Source organism: Myotis nattereri, assembly GCF_964212035.1.
Source record: "Myotis nattereri genome assembly, chromosome: X".
In the NCBI taxonomy this organism is placed as follows: Eukaryota; Metazoa; Chordata; class Mammalia; order Chiroptera; family Vespertilionidae; genus Myotis; species Myotis nattereri.
In genome coordinates this window covers 152,553,294-152,574,484 of record NC_138078.1, presented here as the reverse complement: position 1 = coordinate 152,574,484, position 21,191 = coordinate 152,553,294, and the positions used below count along the sequence as shown (strand labels likewise).

Sequence of the window (21,191 nt, the reverse complement as noted above, 5' to 3'; positions counted from 1 at the left end):
GCATTTGAAAAGTATTTAATCAGACATTGTTTTTTTTTATATTTATTATTGAGCGCATTACAGATGTTCCCCACCGCCCCACTCCTATTGTTCCCCTCCACCCAGATCTCGTCCTACCCCAGGCCTTCACCTTATTTCTCCCCAGAAAATTGGTCCTCCTGACTTCAATGAGCATGAGTTCCACTGGAATCAACCCACAGTGTCTAAAATCCCTCTGCCTTATGGGACCATGTGGGGTTTCAGAAACCTCAAAACCCCCAGGAGGGGGTGAGTGCACGCAGCGTGTGCTGTCAGATTCTTTACAGTGAGCTACGCTTTCGGTTCTAAGCTCACCTCACACCACAGCTGCGTGAGGCTCACTGTGGCCTATTTCTTGTCTAGAGGAGTATTTCTTGTCTTTTCCAAGGGACGGGTGTTAAAAGGCACCTTCAAACTCTGCAGTGGCAATTTGAGGGTACAGTTCTTGACACACAACCTAAATTCCTGTGTGTATGTTGCTGGCTTTAGGGGGTATTACCTTGTATGCTTGTACTTTTACTCTTTTTCTATCTCTTATTCCCCACCCACCGCAGGGAGGCCAGGATTATGTTTATTCCTTCATGAAAATGAAACACTAAACATGAAACCTTTTTCTTGCAGAACTGTCCGCCAGGTGGCGCAGGAGCAGTTCTTCCTGATGTGCACCAGGTGTTGCATGGGCCACAGGCCTCTGCTTTTCTTCATCACGCTGCTCTTCACTGTTTTGGGGGTGAGACATTTTTTATGCTTGTCGGTGTGGAATGTTCTTTAAACAAGGGGCACTCAGGAAGTCATGCTGTTCGATTGCATTGAAGTTAGAGAGGTCTGTTCATGTCATTAAGATGAGTAATTTCCCATATGATATCTCTAGTTAAGTGAGTTTTTTTTGTTTGTTTTTGTTTTTATATATTTTGTTGATTTTTTACAGAGAGGAAGGGAGAGAGATAGAGAGTTAGAAACATCGATGAGAGAGAAACATCGATCAGCTGCCTCCTGCACATCTCCCACTGGGGATATGCCTGCAACCCAGGTACATGCCCTTGACCGGAATCGAACCTGGGACCTTTCAGTCCGCAGGCCGACGCTCTATCCACTGAGCCAAACCGGTTTCGGCTAAGTGAGTTTTTAAGAAGTGGATTCTGAGCAGGGGCATGTGAATTTATATTATTCTGCTTTATTGTTTCAGAGCACAGCCAGGGAGAGAGCTAAACACTCGGGTGACTACTTCACTCTACTGAGGCACCTTCTGAATTATGCTTACAACAGTAACATTAATATACCCAATGCCGAAGTTCTTCTCAACAATGAAATCGATTGGCTGAAGAGAATTAGGGTAAGTTGCATTTACCATATCAGTAAGTTGAGTAGTTGATTAATAGTTTATAGTTTTGAGCATTTGGGTTAAATGAAAAATACCAAAGAGTAATAAAAAGGACTGACGAATGTACTCTGCGTTGGTGGACATTAGTAACTCGGTAATCACAGGATGGATACGTAGCTAGTTCTGTGAAATGTTTCGTTTCACTTGAGACTTGGTAAGCAGATATTCACCTTTCATTTTAGAATCGTGGACCTTTTTACAAATCTTCAACTTTTAAAAAGCATTCTTGATAAATCTGATAGGATAAGCGCTTAATTTAATTCTTCCTCTTAAGACCTGATACTTTTTACTTAGAATTGTATGGGAATTTCTTTCTGAAGTGATCTGTAGCTTTTAGCCTTTGGTAGCGTCTAAAGCTACTTCTAGAAAGTTCTGAAGAGAAATGGCTTAGAATGGACAGGTGTGAAGGGGTTTTTTGTTCTGGCTTCTCCCTCCCTCGCTACCTCCCTCTCATAAGTTGGATGTTTGATTTTTTTCATTGATTTTTTTGGCAGGATGAAGTTAAGAGAACAGGTGACACAGGTGTTGAGGAGACAATCTTGGAAGGCCACCTGGGGGTAACAAAAGAGCTGCTGGCCTTTCAAACCCCAGAGAAAAAGTACCATATTGGTTGTGAAAAGGGAGGTGCTAGCCTCATTAAAGTAAGTCTGTTGTGTTGGTCCTATTGTAGCCTTCTAAATTTAAGTAAAATTTCAGTGCTACTGTGTCTTTTATAAACTTAAATAAGCAGTATTTGATTTTTCTATTTGGAAAATCAGAATTTTTCACTTGGTCAGACTAAGATGAGACAAACTTGTGTATGGTTGTTCATTGTAGTGTTACAGAGTGGGGTCTTTTTATTAGAAAATCCAAATAAGTTCTCTTGAGATGTAATGAGGTCTTGAGTTCTGACAAGTAATTCCATCTACAACATAAATATATAATGACACGTAGATACTATGTCATTGTAATACACAATCTTCCTTTCGACCCTCCTAGGAATTAATTGATGACTTCATCTTCCCTGCATCCAATGTGTACCTGCAGTACATGAGGAACGGAGAGCTGCCCGCTGAGCAGGCCATCCCCGTTTGCAGCTCACCAGCTACCATCAACGCTGGTTTTGAGTTACTTGTAGCATTAGCTGTTGGCTGTGTGAGGAATCTCAAGCAGATAGTAGAGTCTTTGACTGAAATGTACTACATTGGCACAGCAATAACTAGTAAGTATTCCATAATGTTGTGATAACAAGAGAACGCAAATTCTGTTTTCCTGGTTTTTTAGTAACCATCTTCAACTCGGCCTTTTCTTTCAGCAGCTGGTTTAGTTTAACCTTTCTAGCAAATGGATGTATAATTTAAGACCATGATAAGTGAGGAGGGAGCCTTAATGTAAGTTTTCAAATGTTTGTTAACTGCCTTCCTCTGTGTAGTGTAAGCACTGAGCAAAATAAACTTCATCTCGATCAAATCTGGAATAAAACCCAAACTGCAGAGTGATATGTAGCCAAAATAAAAGCCAGAGTTCAAACTTAAAATGCAAATTTCATGCAGTGGAAGCCTTCCAAGCCCTCACTCACTCAGCAGCTCTTTAATGTTATTTCCATATGAGAAATCTGGTTTGAAAGATTAGGAATGGAGAAGATAACATTTTCGTGTGCTTCATGTCCTCAGTTAATGCTCCTATGAAGCCCGTGAAATAAACTCCAGACTCCAGATCTTATGGACACGGAGCTGAAGCTCAAAACGAATGAGGGCAGCAGGAAGTGACCTAAAAAGCAGGAGTGAAAAAGTCAAACAACAGAGGCCTTTTTTTTTTCTTAAGAGAAAACCGCTATTTACAAAGTTTAAGGATATAATTGATTACAGTAAATTTTTAAGAACATCATTATTTTTGATATGTTACACTTCAGAATAGGTCGTTTTAAATAACGTTTTAGGAAATTCTGATGAAACTGACTGCTTTAAAGGTTAGACCTGTAGCTACTCTACCCAAAACAGGTGTCCTTCTGTAATATATTGATGTATTTATATAGCCTTTAATGCCAGCATGCGTTTTGAAGGCATTTTAAAAAACATACAACAGTGGAAAGTTCATAATGACTAAACTATAAAGCTAAAAGTACAGGTAGCATGTAGGAATTAGCATCGTACAATCTTGAGGCTGCCATTAGAAGAAGCAATGCCCGCTAAAATGTGGGTTCGCAGGTGAGGGGTAAGAACCCGGATAGTGCCAGCACATTGCTATGTGTCTTAGGTTTGTTGAGGGTAAGATGCAGGCTCGGAGCTCCACTTTGGGTGGCTGTGGGAGTGGAATTGTTGCTGATGTTCGTTTATCAGCTTAATGGAGCTGATAGTGGATAAAATGGTTGTGTCCATACTCTAAGAATCTCTCCTCTCCTTTCAGCGTGTGAAGCACTTACTGAGTGGGAATATCTGCCCCCTGTGGGACCCCGCCCTCCCAAAGGCTTCGTGGGGCTGAAAAATGCCGGTGCTACCTGCTACATGAATTCTGTGATCCAGCAGCTCTACATGATCCCCTCCATCCGGAACGGTATTCTTGCCATTGAAGGCACAGGTAGTGATGTAGATGATGATATGTCTGGGGATGAGAAGCAGGACAATGAGGTAAATGTTTTATTATATTAGCGTTTTTTGTTTTCTGTTAAGTTCTGATACCAAAAACTGTTCTCCCTCAGGGAGTGTTGTACTTTCATTGGGCCTGTTGACATATGTTGGGAAATAAAGCTAGAATCTTCTGGCATGGACTATCTATTAGACTTGAAACTAGTTAGTTTTTTTTTTAATAAATTTTTAGAGAGCGAGGAAGGGAGGGTGGTAGAGAGAGAGAAACATTGATGAGAGGCGAACATCATCAATTGCTTGCCTCCAGCACGCCCCCATAAGCATCTTTGCCTTTTAGCAAAGCTTTTTGGGGGATGCTTAACCCATCCCTGGTGAAGAGCCACTGCTCTGAGGGCAAGTTGAAATTCAGATTCTAGTTCTATAGCCTCTCACATCTCTGAGATGCTCAGTTAAGCACAATGAGAGAGATCTAATTGTACCAGCAACAAGTAAACAAGGCAGACAAATATACAATTTCAAATAAGATGTCCCACCTTTGTTCTCTGCCAAGAAGGTGTGCCCTCTGCTTTGTGTTGTCTTGGCACTCTGCTACGCTGTGTGAGTTTGGGGGTTTGTTTCGTGTTTTTATCTATGTGCTGATTTCCCTAGGCTAAGGTCTCATGGGCAGGGACTAGAGATTGTCTATTCTAGATGAAGGTCTCAGACACGATTCTGCAGCCCCTAGTCTCTCTCCGTCTCTGAATTTCTTCCAGTTCCCTCACATAATTGGAATCATACCATACCTGTCTTTTTGTGACCGGCTTATTTTACGTAACATATTGTCCTCAAGGTTTGCCCATGTCAAAGCATGTGTCAGTTTCCTTCCCTTTTCAGGCGGAATGGTATCCCATGTATGGATAGGCCACATTCTCTCTCAGTGGACACTGGGGTTGCTTCGCCTTTTGGCTGTTGTGAATAACGCTGCCATGAACATGAGCGTACATATATCTCTTTGAGACTTTTCTTTCCGTTCTTTTGGGTGTGTGCCCAGAAGTAGAATTGCTGGATCATGTGGTGATTATATTTTAATTCTTAATCCTCATCCGAGGATGTGTGTGTGTTTGTATCGGTTGCCTCCCATAAGCGCCCCAGCCAGGGATTGAACCCACAACCTTTTTAGGTTTACAGGACAGCACGCCAACCAAGGCGCCCGGCCAGGGCTCTGTTTTTCATTTTTACAGGAACTCTTTTTCCCAATGGCGATCCCATTTCACATTCCCACCAACCACGTATAAAGGTTCCAGTTTGTTTCACAAAAGTTATTTCATGCAATACAACAGCTACACAAAGAATGTGTTGCCCCCGTTTACATTTGAAGGCACTGAAGCTTGCGAAGGTTAAGTAACTGACTTGTACAAAGTTACCTAGTTACAGTGCCGAGCCTGCATTTAGGTCCCATTCGTCTAAGTTTATCGCTAGCTACACTGTTGTATCATCTGTATTACCCACCTCTGCGCTACATGGTCGGGGTTCTTCTTTTAGAACAACTCTGGTGAAATGTTGGAAATTACAGTTTACAAATTCAAAGTTATTTGGAAATAAAAAGTAGACATACAGGTCATTTGTTCACTAATTGGCATTTGTCTGAACATATTTTAGTATATTTTAAAGTTAGATTTGCTCATCCATGATACTTGTTGTTTCTAGAGCAATGTTGATCCCAGAGATGATGTATTTGGATACCCTCAGCAATTCGAAGACAAGCCGGCATTAAGTAAGACAGAGGACAGGAAGGAGTACAACATCGGTGTCCTCAGACACCTGCAGGTCATCTTCGGCCACTTGGCTGCCTCTCGGCTGCAGTACTATGTGCCCCGAGGATTCTGGAAGCAGTTCAGGTAAGCCGTGGGTGGGTGGGGATGGGGATACTGCTTACACCTGTGAGCCGCTCAATACATTAAACTTCCAAAATAGATGTCGGAAGGCCTCCTTATGTTTATGCAATAGTAATATTCACACTTCCTGGTTAGGCTTTTTGCTCATTGTCCTCAAAGGAGGAGGAAGAAAGTGTCATAGGAAGGGGAGGCAGCATTCTTTAGTCTTTGAGGATGTTACAAGTTTTTCCTTTGTTTTGAGAAGTTCTCATATTTATAGAAGTAGGGAAGAGTATAAACCCTTAGTGTGTATCACCCTACCTCAACAGTTTGCAACTCATGGCCAGTCTTGTTTAATCCACATTCCCATCTACGTCTTTCCAGATTGCTTTGAAGCAAATCTCATGCATAGTTTCATTCATAAATACTTCAGTCTGTATCTCAGATGTCTTTTGAAAAATACAACCATAATTCTATTGTCCTGTCTTCTAAGAAATCCTTAATATCCTCTTCTCAGAATTGTTTATTACTATATTTTAAAATCAGGATACTAATTAAGTCCATATACCAAAATTCTATGACTCTAGTCCAGGGGTGGGCAAACTTTTTGACTCGAGGGCCACAATGGGTTCTTAAACTGGACCGGAGGGCCAGAACAAAAGCATGGATGGAGTGTTTGTGTGAACTAATATAAATTCAAAGTAAACATCATTACATAAAAGGGTATGGTCTTTTTTTTTCTCAATAGTTTTATTCATTTCACACGGGCCGGATCCGGCCTGCGGGCCGTAGTTTGCCCACGGCTGCTCTAGTCTCTATTTTTTTCCTTCAACAAATAACTGCAGGGGCAAAAAAAAAGTCATTTACCCTGAAAATGTTTCCAACCCTTGAAAAATATATTGTCCTGGGAGTGTCACATTACATCTTTTATTCCATTCATTTTCTAGGCTTTGGGGTGAGCCTGTTAATCTGCGTGAGCAACATGATGCTTTAGAATTTTTTAATTCTTTGGTGGATAGTTTAGATGAAGCTTTGAAAGCCTTAGGACATCCCGCTATGCTAAGTAAAGTTTTAGGAGGTTCCTTTGCAGATCAGAAGATTTGCCAAGGCTGCCCACATAGGTAAGTGCTAATTACATAGTTTAAGTTTATGTTGTGCTGTTGATTTACTAACAAAAATAAAATTTTTATTAGTAGCTATGTATACAAGTGGAGTATGCCACTGATGACTAAATAACTCAGGCTGGATGAATTATATACTGTGTATACCTTACTACTTTGGGAGTTTGTTTTTATAAAATAACTAGAGATCCAGTGCACAAAATTCATGCACAGGTAGGGTCCCTAGGCCTGGCCAGGGATCAGGGCCTGCCTTCCTTCTGCACTGCCCTTTGGTGGTCAGCACATGTCATAGCGAGGGAGAGAGAACTCCCTGTCTCCTGGTTGAACTCCCGTGGTGACACTTTGCTTATTAGCCTTTTAGATAGATGATAAATAGACAATAGATAGATAGATATAGATATTTGCTTCTTTTTACTGTATAATCTCTTACTATTTCATACTCTTGCATTTTATGTATGGTTATTTGTGAGGAAATAAAATGGCATTCTCCATACCAATGCATATGTTACTTATAAATTTGTCCTTTGTTTTACAATTAAAATAATTATAATATTATAAATACAGTGACTTTACAAGATGATAGAAACGGAGCACTATTTCCTATACAAATGAAATACTGACTTTTAAAATAACATTGATTATGGTCATTATCCTTAAGGTATGTTTTCCTCACAGAACATAGTAAGAGTTGACTAAACAAATTGGCTTTTTTACTTAAAAGGGAAATTGTTTGATCAGGACTTATTGAAAATAGTTCAATAACTATTGAAAATTCATTACTGATAATATTTATGCCTATTATGTGGAAATTTTGTTTTGGAATCTATCAATTAATGTTGGTTTGAAATTGTTTTTGCCAAAATATCACAGTAAGAGTATTTTCCATAAGCCCAAGCAGCATTCCATGTGGCCCTCATGGGTTGTGTGTGTGTATGGTTGGTGGGCTGCTTCGCTTTGGAACGTGGGGAAATGATTGGGGTGAGTAATACTGTGTGAATGAGAGATTCTATTAGGTTAAAGCATTCAGATCAGGGGCATGTCATTGTTCGCGTACCCTGCACAGCTTGCGGTCCCTTTGAAAGACGTTAGAGCCCAGCCGGCGTGGCTCAGTGGTTGAACATCGACCTATGAACCTGGAGGTCATGGGTTTGATTCCTGGTCAGGGCACATGCCTGGGTTGAGGGCTTGATCCCCAGTGTGGGGTGTGCAAGACGCAGCCAGTCAGTGATTCTCTCTCATCATTGATGTTTCTATCTCCCTCTCTCTGTCTGAAATAAACGCAATAAAAATATTTTTTAAAAAAGACGTTACATTAGGTGGACAATGAAATTCCCATTTTTACGTGTTGTTTTTTTTTAGTTCTTTATTGTTGTTGAAAGTATTACATATGTCTCCTTTTTCACCCATTGACCTCTTCCAGCCTGCTCCCACCCCCACCCCCCCCACCCCCACCCCCCAGCACAGGCCCTCACCTTTACCTACTTAACCTACCTCACCCCCTATTGTTTGTGTCCATTGGTTATGCTTATATGCATGCATACAGTCTTTTGGTTGATCTCTTCTCTCCCACCCCCAAGTTTTGACGGTCTGTTCAATGCATCTATGTCTCTGGATCTATTTTTGTTCATCAGTTTATGTTGTTCATACTTCTTGTTTTTAATTGCTGATAAAATAGCCAACTTTTTTTTGTATGTTTTTATAGATTTCAGAGAGGAAGGGAAAAGGAGAGAGAGAGATAGAAACATCAGTGATAAGAGAGAATTATTGATCGGCTGCCTCCTGCACACTCCCTACTCGGGATTGAGCCCGCAACCCGGGCATAGGCCCTTGAACCAGAATCGAACCTGGGACCCTTCAGTCTGCAGGCCGACGTTCTATCCACTGAGCCAAACTGGCTAGAGCAAAATAGCCAGCTCTTTAGTTATCTATTCCTGTTAGTCCTTGATTTGTTTTAGATAGTTTTCAAATTTATTTGGAAATGACTGATTTTCTGTAAAAGGCCAGGCAGTAAAATAAATATTACAGGCTCTTTTGGGCTATGAGGTCTTGAGGCAACTACTCAACTCTGTTCTAGTGAAAGCAGCCAGGCAGACAGTAGGTAAAGGTAGGTATGTTTCAACAAAACTTTACAGAAACAGGAGCAGGGCTGGATTTGACCAATGGCCCGCAGCCTATCACCCCTGCTCTAGACTAGTAATGCCCTAAACCAGCATCTGGGCTGTGTGTGACTAGTCCGTTGTGGAGCAGGCATTTAACTTCAGGGTCTTACTAAGATCATGCTCTTTGGACATTTCCACGCAGCTACGGGCTTCATGTTGTATTGTAAATACTGCACATGCCCACAACTAAAGGTTTAGAAGACTGGGGAATAACTGCTTTTTGATCTTTTTTTTTTAAATAATATCTTAGATACGAGTGTGAAGAATCTTTTACAACTTTGAATGTAGACATTCGAAATCACCAAAATCTTCTTGATTCTTTGGAACAATACGTCAAAGGAGATTTATTAGAAGGTGCAAATGCATATCATTGTGAGAAATGCAATAAAAAGGTATGAGTTGTCCTGTCTCATTTATCTTAATTCTGATTACATTTAATGGATTTGGAAGAAGTTGACGGTGTTTGTTCTTAAAAGTCACCTTTATTTCCTACCCTGCTTTTGAGGGCAGTTGAGATGGTAAGTGATTGAAAGGTTGGTCAGGGAAAGAAGATTGAGAGAAAGTAGTCTGGGAGGTTAGGGAAAACAGGTGAGTAAGGTAAGAGTGAATCAGTTTATCAGCCATAATACCTTAGTATCACATTCTCTTGACTGAAACACAGACCTTTTTCATTCATACTCAACCAACCTGCTACTAAAATCCTCGAAGCTAGAGTCGTAGAACCTATCATTTCTTCTCTCATGTCCAGAGTTACTTGTCAAGACCAAGAAGTTTGCTTGAACCATTAATTACTTAATTTAGCCACATCAGATTTCTTCTACCACTTGGATCAAATTTTTAGACTCACCTGATTTTTATCTATGGGCACCTAACATCTTTTTGGGAGAGACAATTCAGACAGACAGACAGTAAGGCGGGGGGGGGAGGCGGGGGGACTCCCAAACCCTCTCACGTAGAACTAACCTGTTTTGGATTTTCTGTTGTTTTTTGCCTTACACACCACTTAGGGAGGTGTCAAAGTCTAGAGGTTGAGATGGTGAGTTGTAAGGCCATACTGCCTGCCGCCCACAGCGCTAAGTAACAGTAGGCATCAAACAAGTAATAGTGGTTCAATGACAATGTAAAAGCCAGGCAGTGAGTAATTTCTCTATTACTAATTTTTGCAATTTATAATAAATGGCAGCTATTTCCATACTTGTTTTAGTTAATATTTTTTAAAATATCAATTGTGACAGAATTAACTTGTGTTCCTTGTTTGTTGACACATAATTTCATATTAGTCTTAAGAGAACTTGCCAGTGTCACCCCAATGAATTCAATTGGAAAAGAGAACTTACAATTTTAAAGTCTGTTTTTTGCAGTGGATTGACTATAAGAGAGCAGCATCTAGTAACTCGGTCTGTTTATTTTAGGTTGATACTGTAAAACGCCTGCTAATTAAAAAATTACCTCCTGTTCTTGCTATTCAACTGAAACGATTCGACTATGACTGGGAGAGAGAATGTGCGATCAAGTTCAATGATTATTTTGAGTTTCCTCGAGAGCTGGACATGGAGCCTTACACGGTGGCAGGTGTCGCAAAGCTGGAGGGAGACAATGTGAACCCAGAGAGTCAGCTGATTCAGCAGAACGAGCAGTCCGAGGGCGAGGCGGCAGGCAGCACGAAGTACAGGCTCGTGGGTGTGCTTGTCCACAGCGGCCAGGCGAGTGGCGGCCACTATTACTCTTACATCATTCAGAGGAATGGTGTGGACGGTGAGAGAAATCGCTGGTATAAATTCGATGACGGCGATGTGACAGAGTGTAAAATGGATGACGACGAAGAAATGAAAAACCAGTGTTTCGGGGGAGAGTACATGGGAGAAGTGTTCGATCACATGATGAAGCGCATGTCATACAGGCGCCAGAAAAGGTGGTGGAACGCCTACATACTCTTTTATGAGCGATTGGACACGATAGACCAAGGCGATGAGTTGATACGATACATATCTGAGCTCGCTGTCACCAGCAGACCCCATCAAATCGTCATGCCATCGGCCATCGAGAGAAGTGTGCGCAAACAGAACGTGCAGTTCATGCATAACCGAATGCAATACAGTTTGGAATATTTTCAGTTCATGAAAAAACTGCTTACATGTAATGGTGTTTACTTAAATCCTCCTCCCGGTGAGTGTCCAAAAAATGTAGCTGCTTAATGATAAAGCATGGCTCTTACTCTACTCGCGGGGTTTCTTACTAGGCATCAACATGTTTGGTTTTCACATTTGGTTGTTTGTAGTCTAATTTCAGAGACTTAGCTTTAAGAGAGTATATTGTCTTGCTGTTTGAAAACTGGAGCTTTTGTTTATTATAACAGTTTGTTTTTGATTTGAGCATTAGTTTGGAATGTGCTTGAGAGAACTAAGAATTATTTCATGCCCTAGCCAGTTTGGATCCCAGGTTTGATTCCCGTCAAGGGCACGTGCCTGGGTTGCTGGCTCGATCCCCAGTAGGGGGCGTGCAGGAGGCAGCCGATCAATGATTCTCATTGATGTTTCTCTCTTTCTCCCTTTCTCTCTGAAATCAATAAAAAAAATATATTTTTTAAAAAAGAATTATTTCATGAGTAGACTTCTGAGGCTTGGTGGAAAATGTACACGTGTTTGAAAATGGGTTTGGACATAGAAATTAGTCTAATTTTTATATCTGCATTTTATTTCTAGGGCAAGATCACCTGTTGCCTGAAGCAGAAGAAATCACCATGATTAGTATTCAACTTGCTGCTAGGTTCCTCTTCACCACAGGGTTTCATACCAAGAAAGTAGTCCGTGGCTCAGCCAGTGATTGGTACGTTGCGTAGCATTTTCATTCCTATTCTACTAGCATTTAGTTTGGCTCTTTAATATATATTTTTTCCAAACCATAATAATCTTGTTTCGGATTGGTATGCAGAATTAAAAATCTCTCGGTAGCAGTAGTGAGAGAAAGCACATAAAATAGTTATTTAGATTAATAAACATGGCCTTTTATTATTCAAAAGCAGGCTTCTGCTATTTTTGTATCATCTTTGACAGCCCCTGTACAAAAGATTACAGGGTGATAGTTAAAAATCTGAACTATTTTATCAGGAAATAATGCATTTTAGCTTTCCTCTAGTACAGGGGTGGGCAAACTTTTTGACTCGAGGGCCACAATGGGTTCTTAAACTGGACCGGAGGGCCGGAACAAAAGCATGGATGGAGTGTTTGTGTGAACTAATATAAATTCAAAGTAAACATCATTACATAAAAGGGTACGGGGTTTTTTTTGTTTGGTTGGTTTTTGTTTGTTTTTTTAGTTTTATTCATTTCAAGCGGGCCGTAGTTTGCCCACGGCTGCTCTAGTAAATACTGCTATAGATTAAAAGGGTAAAGAATGAGCTTCCTATGTTTCTAATTGTGAACGTGTAAAGGCCATTATAATACGTTGATTTAATGATTTTTACTTATCCAGTGGTAAGGTGTTTAAGGGAGGGGCAGGCGTTGTTTTGACAGCGTGAACCTAGTAAGAGTTTGGTAATAGGTTTATAGAGAAGTCAAACATACAAGATTTTGTCTGTTCTGTCTCTCTGTGAGAATAGACCAAGTCATAGTATTCATCTGTCATTTGAATACTAGAAGCACCCTCCAGTAGTAAAAGGTTTTTGGTTTTTATTTGGTTCATAGAGACCCACTCCTGTACTATATGAAACGTGTTCCTGAATTGCTATTCATAGACTTTCTTTTTTTTGTGTGCATGTGTGCTTTATCTCAGGTATGATGCACTGTGTATTCTCCTTCGCCACAGCAAGAATGTGCGCTTTTGGTTTGCTCATAACGTCCTTTTTAATGTTTCCAATCGCTTCTCTGAATACCTCCTGGAGTGCCCTAGTGCGGAAGTGAGGGGTGCATTTGCAAAGCTGATCGTTTTCATTGCGCATTTTTCCTTGCAAGATGGGCCATGCCCTTCACCTTTTGCATCTCCTGGACCTTCTAGTCAGGTAATTGCTTGGGTTTTTTGTTTACAAGTAAATTCCTTTATCTCACAGCAATGAGTAGTGACTATCGGTTCTTTAAAATTTTAACTTTTCTCTGTTGAATCATTTATATGCGGTGACTTAATTTACACTTACTGTTATATAGACTTTTTTTAAAAAATTAGAATAGTATGAAGGCTCTTTTATGAAATGTACCTTGGATCTCCATTCCCTTTTCTAACAAGCAACCGTTTTTAATCACTGTGTCATCAGTCCTTCCAGAAACTCCTGCCTGTATTCAACATATACATGCGTGTGTCCCTTTGTTTTGCGAATTGAGTTATGCCACGCCTGCACCTTGTTTCTGAAAAACAGCTGCTGTGTTCTCCTTCGCAGGCTTATGACAACCTGAGCCTCAGCGATCACCTGCTGAGAGCGGTGCTGAATCTCCTGAGAAGGGAAGTCTCGGAGCATGGGCGCCATTTGCAGCAGTATTTCAACCTGTTCGTGATGTATGCCAATTTAGGTAAGCATTGATGTTTTCAGAATGCTGCTTAGTGTATTCGATGGTGAAGCCATTTAAATCAACTGATAAGATATAAGCGGGTCTGAAATAGAAACAGTATTCCGTAAAACCTAGTATGAATTCTGTCTGAAACTTTTTTCACTGCCCTTTTCTCCTTGTACTTCAGTTATGCATGTGTCTTACGTCTGCAGTAGGCACAGGTCAGAATCTCTGTCTCAATTGTATTGTTCTCCTAAAGTGGTGGTACCAGATCGGTCTGGTTTTTTAAATACTGATTCCTAGTCCCGCCCCATCCCAACCAACTGAATCAGAATTCTCAAGGCCAGCCCAAGTCATCCACATTCTCAAAAGGTCCCCAGGTGGTTGTATGTGCTCACCAAGTTGGGTGAAGGACTGGCTTGTACATAAGTTTTTGTTGAAGTAAAGTCACTTAAAATTAAGAATAATAGGAATGTTCACTTAGATGACCTTGTTATTAATGCTATTACTTCTATATAACAACACTCCTGGTAACCTGCTCCTCACCTCACCTGATCATTTCCTTTCAGCGGTCCCGTACTACTTACCCTGACAGGATGCTTTAGTGGGGGCAGGCTGGAGGGAGTCAATGGGGGGAAAAAGGGATATATGTAATACTTTCAACAATAAAGAATTATTTTTAAATAAAGAAATAATTTAAAAGAAAGTATACTTAACTGTTTTTGACAGTGTTCAAATTTTTGTGTTGCTCCCCGACTAGATTGCAAAGATGAGAGCTTTGCAAAGTCGCACTTGGTAAATGTTTGTTAAATGAAATAGAGGGGTACTTGGTGTGATCAGCATGTTGTGGTCACTGTCACCATTTTAATGCTTCTGGAATTCAATAAAACTCAGTAGATTTTCTGTTCTCGTTAAATAATTCTCTGATCATAAAAGTTACAGAGAAATATTTGACATACCTACTCTATGATGGAAACCTGTGCCATCTTAATGACTTCCTCTCCTATAATCCTTCTCTCTCCCGTCCCTCTTCATTGTAGGCGTGGCCGAGAAGACACAGCTTCTGAAGCTGAGTGTGCCTGCCACCTTCATGCTTGTGTCTTTGGACGAGGGCCCAGGTCCTCCCATCAAGTACCAGTATGCTGAGTTGGGCAAGCTGTACTCAGTAGTGTCCCAGCTGATCCGCTGCTGCAATGTCTCGTCAAGAATGCAGTCCTCAATCAATGGTGAGTCAAATGCTCTGTTCCTCCAGTGGTTCTGAAATCCTGCTGGGCACTCACGGCACCCACTTAAAAGTAATTCTGCCCTAGCTGGTTCGCCTCAGAGGAGAGCGCAGCGGCCCGAAGACTGAAGGGTCCTGGGTTCGATGCCGATCAAGGCCATGTGCCTCAGTTGCAGGCTCCATCCCTAGCCCTGCTGCCAATGGATGACTCTCATCATTGATTCTCCCCCTCCCTCTCCCTTCCCTTCTGAAATCAATAAAAATGTTTCTTTAAAAAAGAATACTTCTATTAAAAAATTGAATAAATAAATATAAAACAAGACTGAAAGTTTATGCTGTTTTTTCTAAAATAGAGACTTAAAAGCCCGTAAGCTGTTTTGTATGCTGGAAGCTGTACTGTTGTGAATGAGCCTATTGGTGTTTCATTGATGGCAAATCTGTATTCTAGGTAATCCTCCTCTTCCCAACCCTTTTGGTGATCCTAATTTATCCCAGCCTATCATGCCAATTCAGCAGAATGTGGCAGACATTTTATTTGTGAGAACAAGTTATGTGAAGAAAATCATTGAGGATTGCAGTAATTCGGAAGAAACCGTCAAATTGCTTCGTTTTTGCTGCTGGGAGAATCCTCAGTTCTCATCTACTGTCCTCAGTGAACTTCTGTGGCAGGTTAAAGAAAAATAAACATTCCTATATCGATAATTCGATTTGTTGTTCCTTCAAATGAGGTACTCACTATGTCTGGCCTGTTTTCAGGTTGCGTATTCCTACACTTACGAGCTGCGGCCCTATTTGGATCTGCTTTTGCAAATCTTGCTGATCGAGGACTCCTGGCAGACTCACAGGTAGGTGCCCTTGTATCTCAAAAACTTAAGAGTGAACAATAAGTTCTTCTCATAACTTTATTTCATTTTTACTCTTTTCTCTCATTGCCCAGATTGCATGCTTAATATAGTAATTTTTTTCTTTTATTAAGGAAAACTAGCATAGGCTTTGGTAAATATTTTCATTTTATTAATGCCCTAGGCCTTTTTTAGAATTAGATTACATTTCCGAATTGGTCACATGAGATAATATTTGGTTGTGTAAAAATAGTCGAGCCCTGGCTGGGTAGCTCACTTGGTTGGAGCATCGTCCTGTACACCAAAAGGTTGAGGGTTCAATCCCCAGCCGGGGTGTATACAGGAGCCAACCAATTGATCTTTCTCTCACTTTCAAGTAAAATTCACCGTAGTATACAGTTGAATAGCTTCTAGTACATTCACAGTGGTACAACCATTACCACTGTCTAATTCCAGAATATTTCCATCACCCTAAAAGGAAACCCCATACCCAGTTACGCAGTCACTCCCCATTCCCCCATCCTCTGGAAACCACCGACCTGCTGCCTCTATGGATTTACCTGTTCATAGACAGAATGGTCAGGATTTGCCAGCACACTTCATATAGTGGAATCATGCAACTGTCCGTCTGTGACTGCTTATCTCCTTAGCATAATGTTGGCAAGTTCATCTATGTTAGAGCACAAATCAGTACTTGGTTGCTTTTTTGTGGCTGAATAATAACCCACTATGTGGATATATTCCACATTTTGTTTGCTAGCGGGTGATGTTTTGAATACACAAGGAACAAGGCACATTCTTGCCCCACAATCTTTTTTTTTTTTTAAGCTCATTTATTTTTACATATTTTGATTGATTTCAGGGAGAGAGAGAAACATGAATGAGAGAGAATCATTGATTGGCTGCCTCCTGCACGCCCCCTACTGTGGATTGAGCCGCAAGACGGGCATGTGCCCTTGCCTCAATCGAACCCGGGACCCTTCAGTCTGCAGGCCGATGCTCTATCCACTGAGCCAAACCGGCTCGGGCCACAACCATTTTTTAAATTGCTTATTGAGAGCCAGAACAATAAATCATTGACTGCATATTGTTCTGTTGTAGTTTGGCAGGAGCTGAAATGAAATCATCCATCCTTGGCCAAGCAGCCCAATTGTTGTATTGCTGGTAAAAATTGTTTTGCCTGCCACATATTCTCATTATTAGAATCCAAGTTGATTCTGGATTTCCAAAGTATGTCACTGTGTCAGAGTCCCTGGATTGTGACTTACCTTTGGAAATGCAGTTTTAGAAAAGGAACTGATGAAGCAAATTCTTAAGTACAGTAGTCATAAACTTAGTTGTTATAAATGGTAATTTTAAAAGTTTGTATTACTCACTCTGGTCGTGTATTTGAAGTACATACATAGCAATATCATCTTGGGATTGCTAATAAATTGGTAAGAGCCAGACTGCTAGGCGACTACATGAGCTTGGGCAGGCTATTTAACCCCTCTACCCATTTTCTCATCTGTTCAAGGGATTGGTAACTGCCTACTGTCTAGCATTAGAGTACATGACTACGTCAAAGGTATTGAGTGGCACATAGCAGGCACTCAATAAATGTTAGCTGCTCTCTGATTTTAGACGTTCTTATTTTATATCTGGTTCTCTTTTAGAATTCATAACGCACTTAAAGGAATCCCAGACGACCGAGATGGGCTGTTTGACACAATCCAGCGCTCTAAGAATCACTATCAAAAGCGAGCGTACCAGTGCATAAAGTGTATGGTGGCTCTCTTTAGCAATTGTCCTGTCGCTTACCAGATTTTGCAGGTAACGATTTTCTCTTTCAATTTTGTAGAAATCTGAGTCCGAATGAAGGAATCTGTTTTAAAAGAACAGAATCGTGGGAATTTGGAGTTATCGTTTTAAGTTCACTTTGGAAAGGATTCCGAGACCTTTTGCACAAATCGTTTTCTTTTCTTTCGCAGGGCAACGGAGATCTGAAAAGAAAGTGGACCTGGGCAGTGGAGTGGCTTGGAGATGAGCTCGAAAGACGACCATACACTGGCAACCCTCAGTACACGTACAACAACTGGTCGCCTCCGGTGCAAAGCAATGAGACCTCAAATGGTTATTTCTTGGAGAGATCACATAGTGCTAGGATGACCCTTGCAAAAGCTTGTGAACTCTGTCCAGAGGAGGTAAACAAAGCCACCAGTGTGCAGCAGATAGGAATGGAAGAAGCCAAAGTAATTCTTTACTTCGTAGGCTAGTGTTTGTGTGTTAACGATAATGTCAAAATATGATGTTGGGGTCTTGGTTTGCTTCAGTGCTTACTACATGTGGTCTTAAGTAATTGAGAGAGCTGCCTTCTCGAGAAATTTCTATAAAATTGCCTGAAACACAGTATTTCTAAGAGAATCCAAATTAGGAATTTTTTTCAATTGTTTTAATTTGTTTATCTGCAGTAAAACAAAAGTTGTTACTGGGTCAGTTTTATAGATCTTTTAATTTTTTATTTCAAATAGAAAGAACTTTAAAATAAACTTGAGTTTGCCTATATGACTCTCTCTCTCTCTTTAAATCTCTAACACTAGGAGCCAGATGACCAAGATGCGCCGGATGAGCATGAGTCGCCTCCCCCCGAAGATGCCCCGCTGTACCCCCACTCCCCCGGATCTCAGTATCAACAGGTAAGTGGGGGCCGGTGTGTGTTTTTATCCCCAGGAATCAAGTTTTATGCCATATTTAAAGGCTTCGTTTTTTGTTGTAATGAAAGTAATAGAGGGATTATCTAGAGGAGCTTTGGCGGCGTGAGCAGACGGGGCCTGTTGGAGGGAGGCGTGGTGGGGTGTGCTGGAACTTGCCTCTGTGGTGTTTTTCTGGTCAGATAGGTGCCCCTCTTTTAGTAGGAGGGAAAGTTGGCAAAATGGCGAGAACTCGTGTCAGTGTAAAAGGATAGTGTTTAGTACAGAGGATTATGACAACATCTCCTGTTAGGCTTAGCCTGCAGATGGATTGTGAAGACATTAAGATATGGCAATAAATTAAGGATTTCTTGGTTATTTGACCTAAGTGAGATAATAAAAATGGTTGGGGGAGAATCAAGGATTTGACAGGTCCATAAATTTGCTGTAAAATCAATAACTAAATAAAATTAGGATGAAGAAACTTTCTAAGTGAGAGTTCTTTCTAAAGCCCAATGTGATTAACTCAGCTTTACAGGCATCAAAGTCCCCTGGTGGGCTTGTTACAGCGCGGAGCACGGCCCCGCCCACCCCAGCTGCCGATGCGGCTTTTTTTAACAAGTTCCCAGGAGATGCTGTTGCCAGTGCATGAGCCATACTTTCAGATCAGATACCGTTTAAGGCATTCTTTCCCATATCGCGGGGGCGGAGGGCGATAGAAGCACGTTCAATGGTTAGAAATTGCATGTTCGACTTTGCATAATACAAATTACAGAAAGTTAATCAGAAAAACCAGCTCGGCCTGGCTGGTGGGAATGTACAGAGAAGTGGGCAGGTTAGGTGTAGCGTGTGCACATTTTAGGTGCTTGGAAGAGTCAGAACACATGTGCTCCGGCTCACAGGTAATTGTTTCTGAATGTTTTGACCACGAGCAATAATGAGCTGTGGTCCCTTATTTGTCAGACTTGGATCTGAAAATCCTTTTGGCCACAGGCTATGCAGACCCGCGCTGCCCTCATATGGGGCATTGGGGTTTGCATCTAGGCTAGCTTTTCTCTCTCAGACTTTTTTTTTTTTTTGTCCCCACCGTGAGGCCAAGCAATTTTTTTTTTTAATATATTTTATTGATTTTTTACAGAGAGGAAGGGAGAGAGATAGAGAGTTAGAAACATTGATGAGAGAGAAACATCAATTAGCTGCCTCCTGCACATCTCCTACTGGGGATGTGCCTGCAACCCAGGTACATGCCCTTGACCAGAATCGAACCTGGGACCTTTCAGTCCGCAGGCCGACGCTCTATCCACTGAGCCAAACCGGTTCTGGCGAGGCCAAGCATTTTTATTCTTTGTAAGTCCCAGGGATAAAGGAAGTGTTTACATGTCCACCACCTTCAGCCCATGCTTATGAAGTTTCAGATTCATACATGACCATGTTAACATGCCTGTGTCCTCTCCCCTCGCAGAACAACCATGTGCACGGACAGCCGTACACCGGCCCCGCGGCACATCACATGAACAACCCTCAGAGAGCTGGCCAACGAGCACAAGAAAACTATGAAGGCAGCGAAGAAGTGTCCCCGCCTCAGACGAAGGATCAGTGAAACGCACACGCCTAACTGGTTCCATCAAGACTGTGCACCCAGGCCTTACAGTCCAACCTTTTTCTGTGTCTGGCTAATATTTAAAACTAAAAAAAAACAAAAAAACAAAAAAAAACCCAACAAAAAAAAAAACTATTCCTAATCAACATGGAGTGGAAAGTTTATTCACTGTCTTATCTGCAGAAATTTGCTGTCCATATATAACCCGCCTGCAGTGGAAAGTGTATAGTGTTTTGTAATAAATGGCCTGATGCTAATGTGTAAATGGCAAAGGTGTATATAGTATATTAATGTTTGACTGTTAATTCTTAAGCAAGAACCTTTTTTCTTGATGAGACTCTCAGATCTACAAAAACGACAGAAGTTCATTTTCTCGTTCTCCCCAGTGCACCCGGCAGCCAGTGTTCTGCCTCGCCGCAGTCAGGTCAGCCCCTTCACAAAAACACAATAACCCAACCGCCACCAAACAGCCCATCCATGGCAACCGCACCGATAGCTTCATGTTCATTCTCTGCCACTGGAATCGGTTTCATTCTGATCAGTGTAGGGCTGCTAGCCTTGCAATGACTCGGTTGATGTGGAAAATCCGTGACGTGACCTTGTTTCTAGATCTTTTTCATTGCCTTTTTACTCTGATCTTAGGTTCATCCTTTCGAAGCTGTAGTTACGCTGTGACATTTAGCATGGCTTCCCACAGGTTAGTGTACCAGTGAGGACAAATCACCAGGACAGCGGCTGTCCCGGGCGACAGCTGTCGCGCTCAGCTTTTCCTTCTGCCTAGAACATAAACTAGGAAACAAGGGGAGGAACGTGGCGAACGGGCGGTTTTCAGTTCGTTTCACATCCATGGCTTACACCTGATGTTTGACAGTTCAGTTTCTGGGTGGGATAGAGAGACACGGGTGTCAGTGATGGGAATTTCAAAACATTTAAGACAAATATGCAAAACTTTGCTATGTCAGGATGCTCGGAGCCTAATAGAAGACTGTATTTGGTGTGCTTGTTTTGTTTCTTTGGTAGAGCTTATTAGGTGAGTCTTCTCGAACTTTTCCTTCTGGATCCCAGTGAAGCGGAAGTCCTCAGCCCCACAGAGCTTGGTGTCACTACACCAACGCGTCCGCGTCCGGTTGAGTTTGCTCAGCCAGTTTTACTTGAAAGCAAGAATCGTTCTAGCTCCTTTTCCCTGATCCCAGATAGGTTTAACATTTGAAGCAGGGTTTGATTAAAGAGGAAACTACTGGTTCGTTACCGTGATTGAGGTATTGTGATTTCAGAATAAACACT

At 41.4% G+C, this 21,191-nt stretch overlaps 1 protein-coding gene across 1 annotated transcript in view; it reads left to right on the top strand.

Moving 5' to 3' along the window:
- USP9X (ubiquitin specific peptidase 9 X-linked) overlaps positions 1 to 20,192 on the top strand; it is a 73,864-nt gene extending 53,672 nt beyond the window's left edge. The window contains exons 27-45 of the mRNA XM_081081334.1: positions 640 to 748; positions 1,205 to 1,351; positions 1,894 to 2,040; positions 2,378 to 2,600; positions 3,785 to 4,005; positions 5,650 to 5,840; positions 6,764 to 6,937; positions 9,347 to 9,488; positions 10,509 to 11,262; positions 11,799 to 11,922; positions 12,868 to 13,093; positions 13,466 to 13,595; positions 14,615 to 14,800; positions 15,245 to 15,465; positions 15,553 to 15,641; positions 17,294 to 17,450; positions 17,609 to 17,869; positions 18,218 to 18,313; positions 19,770 to 20,192. Of these exons, the coding sequence (XP_080937460.1) occupies positions 640 to 748; positions 1,205 to 1,351; positions 1,894 to 2,040; positions 2,378 to 2,600; positions 3,785 to 4,005; positions 5,650 to 5,840; positions 6,764 to 6,937; positions 9,347 to 9,488; positions 10,509 to 11,262; positions 11,799 to 11,922; positions 12,868 to 13,093; positions 13,466 to 13,595; positions 14,615 to 14,800; positions 15,245 to 15,465; positions 15,553 to 15,641; positions 17,294 to 17,450; positions 17,609 to 17,869; positions 18,218 to 18,313; positions 19,770 to 19,907 (3,736 nt within the window). The 3' untranslated portion in view covers positions 19,908 to 20,192. The remainder of the gene's footprint in view (positions 1 to 639; positions 749 to 1,204; positions 1,352 to 1,893; positions 2,041 to 2,377; positions 2,601 to 3,784; positions 4,006 to 5,649; positions 5,841 to 6,763; positions 6,938 to 9,346; positions 9,489 to 10,508; positions 11,263 to 11,798; positions 11,923 to 12,867; positions 13,094 to 13,465; positions 13,596 to 14,614; positions 14,801 to 15,244; positions 15,466 to 15,552; positions 15,642 to 17,293; positions 17,451 to 17,608; positions 17,870 to 18,217; positions 18,314 to 19,769) is intronic.
- Positions 20,193 to 21,191: the final 999 nt, after the last annotated feature.